Below are 12,213 nucleotides of genomic sequence, written 5' to 3'. Positions count from 1 at the left end.
TTTGCTGAACAGCCCTTGATACCACAACACATGAGAATCTCATCAATTTTCATGCATGATATCTTCACCCCATGCATGCTGTTCCATGTGCACTTCCCAGAGGGGGTGACACATTCACAGAAGGTCCTGCAGGGGTCTTGCAACAGAGAGGAAGTTTGAAACTCACATTTCCCAAGCTCCAGGGCTGTGCCCCAAACATGGGAACATCTCTTCAGAGTAGTTTGTGATACTATACCTACACTGTGCATACTATGCACACCACAAAGCTCTTTTCTCATGATTTCCAAACACTGAGCATCCAGCAGCTGCAAAGGAAGAGTTTTTGTTTGGTTGGGCAATACTTATGAGTGCTGAAGATGGATGAATCCCTCGAGACAGTGTATTTGATTTGTGCTGTGACAAAAAGCACATGTATAATGCAGTCTCCTTTAAGCAGTGCTACTTGCACATCTTTCTTGAATTTATTGCTGGTAATTATAACTATTGCTTCAGCCAGTAATTATCTTCTGTTTAAAACTTTTCAGGAGAAGCAGAGATTGAGAGCGATGATGATGATGACTACGATGATGACTGTAAAAAGTCGTCGATGGATGAAGTAAGGGGGTAGATATGGTGATGGGTTGGTTCCAGCAGTTGTGGGTTGGCTTGTGTTACCAAGAGTGGGACTACCATCTAGTGGAGAAAGGGGGGCAGAGCACTGGGAAACACACCAAGTTTTTGAAGTTGGTTGTTAATTGGTTTGGAAGCACATCTTTGCTTTGTTTATTTATATTTTCATTTACTGAAGAATAAGAATTAATAGCACCGTAGGTGATCTGGTTTAGACAACTGCTTTTGGTGTATTTAGCATTGTTGGAAGAAAAACTTGACATCAGTAACTTAGAGCTATATTTATTATTTATCCAATGGTATTGATAAATGTGCTCAGCGCTACGCATGTGTAAAGGTAATGCAGTCCCTTCCCTAGGAGCCACGTAAAAAGAATGAATACAGCAGCAGCTTAATTAAACACTTAAATTTTACAGCAAATTTTCTTCTTTACTGTGTGATGCCCCTGATGTGAGGCATTGACTTCACTAAGCCAGGATCAGTGAAAGATATCACGGCTGATAGAAAAACTGGGCTTTGGTATTTGTGGCCTCTGATGGCCACCATAGACAGCAGCATTTTCCTTTCTCTGTCCTAGGGTACTGCTGGAAGTGAGGCTATGGCCACAGAAGAGATGTCTAATCTGGTGAACTACATTCAGCCTGTGAAGTTTGAATCATTTGAAGTATCAAAAAGTAAGCTAAGCTAAGCATGAGCAACATCTTATACTGAAAATTACCTAGCAAGTGTTTGGAAGAAAGTTCTGGAGAAACGCTGCTTGGCTTCCTTGCTGTTAGACATAGGCACACAGACAGAAAATGTTCCCTTGGTATCCAGCCAAATAAATCCATATTTATTTGAAACCTGTATTAGTCTAAATATCAAACTTCATCACCAGTAAACATGCTGCCATTCCAAAAACATTTTTGAAAATGTTGTACTTAGATTGTCTTTGTTGTCCATGACTGAAGAGTAACTTAACCAGTTTGAGAAAGGTGGTCATAAATATTCCTCTGGATTGAGCAAGTGCTTTATATTTTGCCTCTGCTACTTTTTTAGAGGATTCAGTATAAACAGAATCTGCCCTTCCCCATGTGCAAATTGACTCTTTCCTGCCTCTGCCTATCATATAGAAAAGGCCATAATTTCATCCCCTGCTGGCTTTTACGGAAGATGCTTGCTATTAATGCACTCAGTGGCATCCTTAGTAAACACTGCACCATCTTCTTCCTTTCTTGGTGCAGAACCCCCTACTGTTTGCCTGCCCTTTTTCACTTTGTTTTGACAGGTTTCAATATGCTCTTGGAGCTTTTTAGTTAAAGAACTGTATAGCATTTTAATTTATTATGGATTTGTGGGGGCCTTGGCAGAGGATAGGTAATTGGTGCCTAAGTCCATATCTGAATACAAGATTTTACATTTACTTGTGATGAATAATAAACATATAGAAAGTTATCTACCTGTTCATTTATACGTGGGTATTTATACAGACATACACACAAGCATTCACAAACTCATGTAGAGAGCTATGCCTGTTCCCTATAGTAGTGTCCCTTTGGATGTTTATAATCTCCTCTAGCTCTAATGAGAATTGGAAGAACACAGAGGGAAGGAGATATTCCTTCTGGAAAGGAAGCCATGTGAATCCTAGCAGGACAAGTTGATGCAGCTGTTATAAAATGGTCATGTGTAGTTTTCGTCTGTTCACATGCCTGTGCCTTTCTGAGTTTTGTCTTTTGTAAAGAACTGCGGATGTCCAGATTTTTTATCCTAAGTCTTGATGTGACCTTTGATCAATCATACTGTTTCTGTGAACTCATAATGTTAAGGAATTAATATTTCTGGTGTTTGTGTCAAAAAAATCATAATGTGGTAAATGTGGCTAGTTAGTTAAAGCAGTGGCCTTACGTGGTAAATGGTGCTGGCTGGTTAAAGCAATGGGCACTACAGCATGACTGGTGGGTTCTGGTCTTAGTCCTGGCCTGGACTCACTGCTGGACCTTCATTAAATTCAGCAAAGATGAGCTGAATAAAGGAGGAGTTAGATGAGGATTTTTTTTTAATTTGCTGCCTGCCCAGTTGTTGCCCAGATTTTATTTTTGTTCACCTGACTTAATTTCCCTAAGTGTAGAGCTCCATACTTGTGTTTTATACAGTTTCATTATTTCAGTGTTACAATATTTTTCTGATTTAGTATTTTCTAATTCAGAATTTGTTTTGATTTGTGGTCCTGGCCTCTATGGTGATGATAACAATACCTCACTGCTTCTATCATTCACACATTTTAAAAGTGTGTTTTCTGGTCTTGCATCCAGCTTATTAACAGAAATATTGAATAGCACTGGATCTGTAACAGTCCTCGGATTGCCCTTACTAGATATGTTCCCTCTCTCTGACAGCAAGTAGCTGTAACTATATTTTTTCAAGTTTTTCATACGTTTTTTCAATCAGCTGTTTGTCCACTCCATAGTAACTTCCTCCTGATAAGATAGCACCATGTAATGTATCATGAGAGAGAAATGGCTCTCCTGCACAGTCTTTTCTTCAAAGGGCAGGTTTCTTAATTCTCTCCAGATGCTACAAGGAAATAATTGTTCTTATTTTAATTAGGAGTTTGGTTAAGCCCTGGACGTTTAGTAACCAAATCATTTAACAGCTACCAGTTCTGGTTTCCTACAGATGCTCTACTTTAAGATAAGGCTGAGAGATACAGTATATTACTACAACAAATTCTAACACCTATATTCTAAATGGAATAAAACCACTATATATGTGTGTTGCTAGTGCTATCCCATTAGTAAAGGGGAAGGATGGAATAAGAATAATCTCAGTGCCTTTATAAGGAGCTGAGATGGAGCTGAGCTCGCTGGAACAGAGTCTGGAGAAAGGGAGGATATTACTTGTTGGAAAGGAAGAGGAGTGGTAGGAGAGCATCCTCTAGGAAACAGCAGGAATCTTTTGCCATTAGGCAATAACAGCTATGAATAATGGCAGTAACATGATGGTTGCTAATTAGAAATAGGGACAGGCCATAATAAAGTCTGAGTCCCAGCTCTCCTAGAGGGAGAGAATCACTTTTGGAACACCATGGTCATCCTCTGACTCTTCAGTATACACTGAGAATAGTTTGTAGTTCACAGGCTGGCAGCACATTTTCCTCTCACGTTGGCCAAATAATCTAGCTCCTCATTTCTTTGGATCAGCTGTTTCCTTTTTGGCGTCCTGTAAGGAAAGCTCCCACCTGTTTCTGTCCTGTTTCTCTCTGCAAGACAAGTGCTTTTGTTCAGTTTTATGCCTCTCCTGCAGCTTCGCAGTTTGACTTCAAGGAGCTGGCCAGGCTGGCCTCCTGGCCATCCCTGGATTACTGCAGCACAATTACTTCTAAAACTGGATGAGGGCAAGCCTTTTCTCTGCCTTATTGTTTGCTTTTGATAAAGTGGTGAGGCTAGAGAGTTCATGTTTCAACACAGGCACTGTTTCCCTCATTTCTAAAGGGAGCGCTGCTGTGATATCTAATGGCTATAACCTCCCAGCACGGTGGCCCCTTCTAGGCAATCTACATAGCTGATGGTGATGAAATGGGAAGCTGTTATTTTACAGGAATCCTTACCTTCTGTACAAAAGTGTAAAGGAAAAAATACTGAAGCTAGAAGGGTCTTGACTTAGACTCTCTGCTACAGCATGTCACATGGGTACATTCAAAGGCTGTGCACACATCAGGCAAAGGTGAGTAACAAATGATACACAAATGAATGTTTAGTCCTACAGAGTTAAAAGCTTAGGAGGAGCCTTTCACCACTGTCAGGTCAGAAATTTTGACGAAATTAAAGAGGTCATAGAAGCTCCATATTAGTTCAGGGTGAGGTCTGACGACCTGCTGGGACACAAGAGTGTATCTTCAGGCTTGATTAGATAGCAATGTTTCCATGACTGTTTGAGACAGATGTGACCTTACCCTGACATACTAAAGATAACAAGAACTGCTGTAGGCACAGCTAGCACACTGCTTAGTTTAATCTGATACGGACATTAGTTATTATAGCTTCAAATTGGCTCAAAGCCCTTGCATCTGTCTGCAAACACAATCTAGAGATCCAGCAGGGCCCTCTGAGTTCCCCACAAAAGCTGCTACAATACCTCTGCGTCACACCTGTGAGCTTTGGGCTCTACCTCTCAAATATATCAACATGGTATTTTGCAAACAAACATGAGAGATCTCTGCCCGTGCCCTGACTTTCTGTTGCCTGCAGCTGGTACAGTAGCAATCTCAGGCAGTACCAATGCCCTTAATTTGGGCAGTGCTAATGTGAGTTCAGATGGAGCTCTTGAGTACGTGCAGAGTGAGCTTACTGCTGTCAGCAAACGACTGTGTATGTAAATTCTTTGAGATCAAAGTGAAATGAGCTGGTGAATAGTAGATGGGATAAGGGGACTGAGACTAAACCTGTTGTTTGTAGCTCACGTATCGCATATGATTTCATGCTCTAATGTGTCACATTTTATTTCCCCTTTAAACTTTCAGAACGCAACAAAAGTTTTGAAATGTCTTCCTTTGTGGAAACCAAAGGGCTTGAGCAACTTACGAAGTCTCCTGTGGAATTTGTGGAGTATCCTTGACTTTCAGAAAGTTGCTTTCTTAGCCTTTCTATATCTGAGATCTGTTACAGGGCTTTATTGAAATTTAGAGACAGGAGCTGGGGAAATAGGGAACCCAAATAAAATTTGTAGATTTGACTGTCTTCCTAGATGAATTAATTGGCCTGAGTTCTGATGAGCTAATTTAAAAGCTGGCATGAGTCCTTGTGCTGTGGGCTAGGACTAGAGGGAATAGGCATAAACTACATATTGAAGACCTAATACTTTGTATTCTCATTGTTAAATTTATCGTCCTGTATGAGGTGGCATGAGTTATGGTGAGCAAATTGTCAGAATGTGGCTGACTTGGTTTTTTGCAAAGTGATATGAGAAAGTTTACTTTCCCATCATACATCTAGTTCTAAGAGCACTGAGCTGTTTCATTACCACGCAATTCTTTTTTTTTTTAAATAACTTTTAAAGAAAAGCTAAGGAGCATTCTGTTTAGACCTTTTGATGTTTCTCAATATCTCTCATCGTGCCTGCAGTTAAGAATGAATGGTCAAGATAAAATAGTGCCTTAAAGAAGATTAATGGAAAGCTATTTCCACAGATAACCTGCAGCATGTTCTCATCTCTGAGATTTGTAGACTCAACTGTAAGAAGTGTACACTCATCATTTCTGTATGTGGAGGCCAATTCTAATGCTTATTCCAGAAAAGCACTTTTTAACCAAGCACCTCTTCCCGCTCCAGAGGAAGATTTGCTGTTTACAGTTAATTGGCCTCTATAAATGCTATCTTAGGAAAATCCCAAATTAGTAACCATAATGATAAATGAAATTTTATGAATGCTATGTTTTTTATGCATATGCCTGTGCTATTTCCTTGCTTATTCTGAGTACTCTGTACAGGAACAAACAGCACCTTTAATTACCCTGTATTTCTCATATCTCCTACAAAATTGTGGACCTCTGGAAGCATTATGGTTGCAGGAATCAAATAAGGAACCCACTGCCATTCTGTAAAGAACCTGCATTTAAATATTGCAGTTGCACCTCTTTGCAAAGTGATTTTTGTCATATGTACTATATCTTAACTACTCACCATTTAGATACAACAAAATGCAGCTAAGCCGAATTTACCCAAAGGGAACACGTGTAGATTCTTCGAACTACATGCCACAAGTCTTTTGGAATGCCGGCTGCCAAATGGTTGCTCTTAATTTTCAAACTGTAGGTAAGTTATGCTGGTCTCCAGATTTTGTAAGCTGTACATTTCCACTTCTCTGATACAGTTTCTCATTCGTAGGTAGGAAAGGCTTTATGTATCAAAAGATGTCTAGTGACTGAATGATACTACAAAGCAGTTAATGAATATCTTTAAGAGGTGTGGGGTTTTTTTTTAACTAGGAATATTCATAATTATCATGCTGTTGCTAGTATAATAGGCATACATGATGCACTCCATATTGTTATCATTTGTAAGTGGTTACCACTGAGCAGCATTTCAGATCTGGCAGGGATTTTTTCCCTCTGTCTTCCAAAATCTCATTGTGTCAAGACATAAGGGACTTAGATAGCAAATTCCACTTTAAAAGTGAGGTTTTAAGAAACAAAGACATTTGGGCTCCTAGATGCACAAGTCACTTTTGAAATAGAAATGTGTTGTCTTCCAAGGCTACGTCTGTTCTAAGACATACAAATATTTCCATCTACTGCATACCAGAACATATCCTGGTCATGTTCTGCCTCTGGGCATATGGTACCATGGTATCATTCCCTTTTTCCTTTCCAGTTGTGCCCATGAACATACCACCTTTTCATGGAAAGCAAAACCCCACACAGGCTGGGAGTCTGCAGAGTAATAAAAACCTCTTTGGGCCAGTTTCAACCAAGTAGCAGGCACCCGGTGTCTGATGTTAGAAGGGGTTGGAAACATAAGTACTCTGCTGGGTTGGGTACAACAGTACAATCAGTACAATACTGGGGTACTCAAAACCTAAGTGTCAAGGCTTCTTTTAAAATTTGAGAATGTTTTCTATTGAGTAGTCTCTGAAAAGTGTTACAGATGTCTTTTTCTTGTCAAAAGAATCCAAGAGGGGGCTGCAATCACAACTGAAGCCTCTAAAGCAACAGTGTGCCATAAATAGCTGTTTACATTACAGTCAGTTTGAAATTACAGTAATTGTTATTATTTTATTGCTTTTTAAATTATTATCTATCCAGAACATAATTCTTATCAATATTTTTAACACCTAGATTTGTCTATGCAAATAAACATGGGAATGTACGAGTACAATGGCAAAAGTGGATACAGGTTAAAGCCAGAATTCATGAGAAGACCAGACAAACACTTTGATCCATTTACTGAAAGTATAGTGGATGGAATAGTAGCTAACACCTTGTCTGTCAAGGTATGTACGCAGCTGGTGAAAATGCTCTCATAACAATGTCAGAGCATAGCTATATTTCTGCTGTGCAGTGGCCTAGCAAATGACTATACTAAGTCAAGAAAATAAAATGCATTTCATTTCATGGAGTGATATTTCATTTTTAAATACTGCCTCACACTTCATATTGTAGGATAAATAAATGTATTTTTATTGTACGTATTCTTTTCCATAGAAGTAATTGGGAAGTTAATGGATTTAAGAGTAGTTTGGCTGTGGTTTTAGTAACAAAGGGCTGAATTTAAAACATGCTGTTATGAAGTAGTAGGTTGGACTGAAATAGCTAGAATGCTACACTGTTTAGTATATATAAATTTTCTGGTTCTCTAAGTTCTCCAGTAGAACTGTGGAACCATAAATGTCAGCTGCAATTCATTGCCAACTTGCTTTTCTTCGTTCCTTTGTAAGGACCTCTGATGATGTTCAACGATTGCCAGGAATCTGCAAATGAGAACTACTTGTATGAATGTTTAGAGGGATAGATTGCATTGGCTATGACAGGATCAATGATTTATACTTGGTATATGTCTAGTTATAAAAACATAAACTTTCTGAAATCCTGTTATTCCTTTAATGGACTTGTCCATTACAACAGCATCAGTATTAAAGAATCCACCTGCAAAATTTCCTCCTGTTTTCATTGAGAGAAAACAACTATTTCCTCTCAGACTGGAGACACAAGCGTAGCAGAGCAGTGCTGTGAGGGATATGAATAAAGTAATAATCTGATGACATGCATCGGTAAAAAAAGATGACTGTGTGGGAATGACCTTGGTAGTGACCTGTAATCATGGAAGCTTTCAGCTCCTCCTGTGGGTTTAGAGACATTTTGTTGTGCTATTTTAGTAAATGGAGGTGGAAGTCATTCAATAGCTATTAGGAGGTGCACAGCATTTTTAACAGGAATGAGCATCCAGGAGTCATGAAACAGCTGTCAGAAGTCAGCTGCTTCTGCCTGCTTGGTGAAGACTCTGCTGATTATAATGTCAATGCCCATACAAGATACAGCTGAGAAAGAATTAAGATTTGCTTTAGGCAAGCCTCAATTTGTTAAGGTACAGTGGCACTGCTACGTATTCCTGTACATTTTCAGTTTTCTGAAGTAATTGCAGGCCTTTCTTTAACCTTTTAAAGCTGAGAGTTGTTTCCTGTTAAAAATAAGAACTAGAAGAGACCAGCTACTTTATAGTTGTTCTTGTTTTCATAGTGAAACTCCTGACCCTCTGTGAAGAGCCTTTATTAGAATACCAACTTTTTAGCTTGTTTTATCCCTTGCAGTTAAAAGCATATGTAGTTTCTCTGCTGCTTATACCTCTTTTCTTCCGGCATTTTTTGAACCTGTTGTTGAAACTGGATAGAAATTAGAGTTCTCAAAGATACCGTGTTGTGGAAAGAGGCAGCCAGATTGAGGGTGAGATCCAAACAAGTATTCCTGCTGAGGGAAGGGCAGCAGCATGATCTCAACCACATTATCGCTCATAGGGGAATTCAGGACCACAGAGTCACAGGAAACCAGGCCTCATAAGTTGTTTTTCTTTGTCTGCAATATTAAACAGTGTTTTTTTGTTTATTGTGGTTTTGGGTTTGTTTTGCTTTATTTTAAATGCATACTATCTGATCGTTAATGAGAATTATCCACCTGCATTTCAGCCACTCATTTCCTAATCCACCAAAGTGGTCTCTAGTGATCCTCCTTTGTTTTGGTTTTAGATAATTTCAGGTCAGTTTCTTTCTGATAAAAAAGTTGGTACCTATGTGGAAGTCGACATGTTTGGCCTGCCTGTGGATACAAGAAGAAAAGCTTTGAAGACCAAGACCTCTCAAGGCAATGCAGTTAATCCTGTCTGGGAAGAGGAAGCCATAGTGTTTAAGAAGGTCAGTGTAACACTTGCTTCCCAAATGTGCATTGTGCTTGTTTTATCACTGTCCAGCAGGGTAATTCCGTGGCTTACTGAACTTTTGCATTTGTTAGAAAGAAGAAAAAGGGATTCTGAATAGTTATTTCTTGAAGTGTTTATTATTAACCAGTTTTGGTGTAATTTTGCTGCTCTAGTTGTGCCAGCTCCTACTAAAATAAACGAGTTTAAAGTCACCTTGATTGTTTCACTGACACAGCTGGAAGCAGCAGACATGTCAGTAGACTCATCTGCATGGCACGGTGCAGTGCCATGCTATGAATGAGCAAGCGCAGATCCCAGCAGCAGTTTAGCTGAATTACCATGGCATTTTGCCTTGGCTGAACAGCCCTCCTGTTAACCTGTGAGCAAGACGATGTGAATACAGCTGTAACAATCTGGCTGTCCAAGCTAGCACATTCAAAGCAATCTGTTATCTCTCCTTAGCACTAGATTGTGCTATATAAATACAACCTAGGGGGTGAAACCCCATAAATCCCATCCTCTCGAAATGAGACGTAGGCTCCTGAGTTACTCATGCAATTTGAACAATATTACTCAGACTTAATTCTCTAAACTTTGAGGGAGTAGAAAATATCGAGCATGTTTTCGGATTGTGCAGCGTTAATGTCTTACTGTGCTTCATAATACACTTGCAGTCTGTTTTTTAACAGAATCCCTGGGTTTTGCTTATTGGGCACTGCGTTTAAGTGGATCCTGAGTCCAGGTGTTTGTAAAACAACTTCTTTCATATTTCTCTCAGCAAATGTAGTTCACAGAGATGTTTATACAATTGGTACTTGCAGCCCCGCTTTCTAGGGAGTACAGCGCTTTTCCCTGAATATTTGGCCTTCTGAATGACTTTCCTTTGGCAGCCTGCCAGAGCTTAAGTTTAGAAACATCACTAGCATTTTTCTTCTGTAATGAACTTCTAATTAGTGTACTTCATTTCTCTATTTAGTTAACAGTTGTGCCTGACTGCCTCTGTGCTCAGAGAAGCATAAATTACTATTTTTAGTAATGTTGAAAATAAATTAGAGAAGCTCTTACTTTTGGATTGTTGCTTTTTTTTTTCCCCCTTTCATTGTCTAGATAAATTTTAGCATATGTTCTGAAAAAATGCATTTCTGTGCCCAGGTTAAAAATGTGTGTATTTCTATGTATATTTGCATTAAGTAAGAAAATTAATTAATTATGCTACACTTTTTTTTAAAGGAATATTAAAGATTCCTATTTTAGTAAGGTAGTTTAACATTTTCTGATTTCTTGTTTTCTTTTTTCACTGTTTGGCCTTCTTTCTTATGTAGTGCCAAGAAAACATCCAATGCTAGTAAATGTCCTGCCTGATTAAACCTCTTTAGCCCAGCCAGTGAATGTGCTGCAGCACTGGAAAATTCTACTGGGGTTGACATAGTTCATGTAATTCATACATTCACACTCTGCAAAACAGGTTGAGTTGCTTGTTGAGTTTTCAACACTAATATGCCTGTCAGTGACTTTTCTTAGAAGTAATCCCATTGGTACAAACAAAAGGAAAAAAACATGTAGGGCTGTGCGTAATAAGCAGGAAACAGAGTGGCATTCAAGAGTGATAGGAGTTCAGCTGCTATAGTCCCTTGTATCATATTGAAAATATAGGGTCAAATTGCTGGGTTGAATATACTATGCACGCATCCCACTTCAGGTTTCTTGATTGAAAAATGCTTCTATTAGAGTTATTTTGACACACAGGTGCATACACCCTGACCTCTTTCTTATATGTAAGACCTTCCTATGGATATGTAGATGTTAATATCTGCTAGACTGAACTTTCTGTCTGCTATATAGCCTATGTCTGGAAGGAGCTGTTTCATTCAGTGCAAAAAGTTAATAATGCAACAATATTGCTTTCTAGGTTGTCTTACCTTCCCTGGCATGTTTGAGGCTAGCAGTGTATGAAGAAGGAGGCAAATTTATTGGTCATCGGATATTACCAGTCTCAGCAATTCGACCAGGTGAACTTTTTTCTCCATTGAGACAGACATTGTGAAAAGTGTGAAGAGTGAAAAGAAGCAGCAAGCCAGAATCCCAGTGCTGTAAATCAGCAGCCACTCTGCAGATTTATAGCAACTAGGGATTTGAATGATCTGTCTCAACTTTGAAATGGAAAATACTGTATTTCAGCAGAAATTTAAATTTGTAATGAACCAGGAAAACCAATAGAATTACGCATCAGAGGCATGGTTGGCACTTACCGGTCTCCAGTAGATCAACTGTTTGTTCACAGTTCTATGCTAAAAGATGCAATTGTACACTTTTAAGAGGAAAGAGGGCAGCAACAGCTAATTTTGATGTCATCTTTGTGAGAATGGAAGATTGCTGGGAATGAAAAAAATATGCTCCTCTAATGTAATTTTTGCATGCATCCAAGGACTGACCTATATGCAAGCTGTTGTATCTTTGCAAAACCTTTAAATCAACCCAAAATAACTTTTATCTTTATTGCTGAAAATTTAAAAAAAAAAAAAAAATCATTACTGGTCTCTTCCAAATCATATAATTATTTCTATTATAATTAGTGGCCACTTGACTGAAAATTGTCTTGTGTGACAACTCAGCCCTAATTTTCCAGGCCAGCGACTTGTTAGAGATCATGTTTCAGAAAGATGTGGTGACATTGGCATTTTGAGCAAGAGAAGTGTCTGACTTCAACGCCAGCTTTGCC

At 38.9% G+C, this 12,213-nt stretch overlaps 1 protein-coding gene across 1 annotated transcript in view; it reads left to right on the top strand.

The window, feature by feature from the left end:
* The window catches only part of PLCB1 (phospholipase C, beta 1 (phosphoinositide-specific)), a 409,303-nt gene that overhangs the window by 314,803 nt on the left and 82,287 nt on the right, over positions 1-12,213 (top strand). The window contains exons 15-21 of the mRNA XM_010575057.1: positions 525-595; positions 1,187-1,283; positions 5,111-5,195; positions 6,277-6,401; positions 7,424-7,578; positions 9,325-9,489; positions 11,404-11,503. Of these exons, the coding sequence (XP_010573359.1) occupies positions 525-595; positions 1,187-1,283; positions 5,111-5,195; positions 6,277-6,401; positions 7,424-7,578; positions 9,325-9,489; positions 11,404-11,503 (798 nt within the window). The remainder of the gene's footprint in view (positions 1-524; positions 596-1,186; positions 1,284-5,110; positions 5,196-6,276; positions 6,402-7,423; positions 7,579-9,324; positions 9,490-11,403; positions 11,504-12,213) is intronic.

This window comes from Haliaeetus leucocephalus, unplaced genomic scaffold (genome assembly GCF_000737465.1).
Source record: "Haliaeetus leucocephalus isolate CR32 unplaced genomic scaffold, Haliaeetus_leucocephalus-4.0 Scaffold450, whole genome shotgun sequence".
Classification (NCBI taxonomy): Eukaryota; Metazoa; Chordata; class Aves; order Accipitriformes; family Accipitridae; genus Haliaeetus; species Haliaeetus leucocephalus.
The sequence above is the reverse complement of the archived record's forward strand: the minus strand, read 5'-3'. Positions and strand labels throughout refer to the sequence as shown.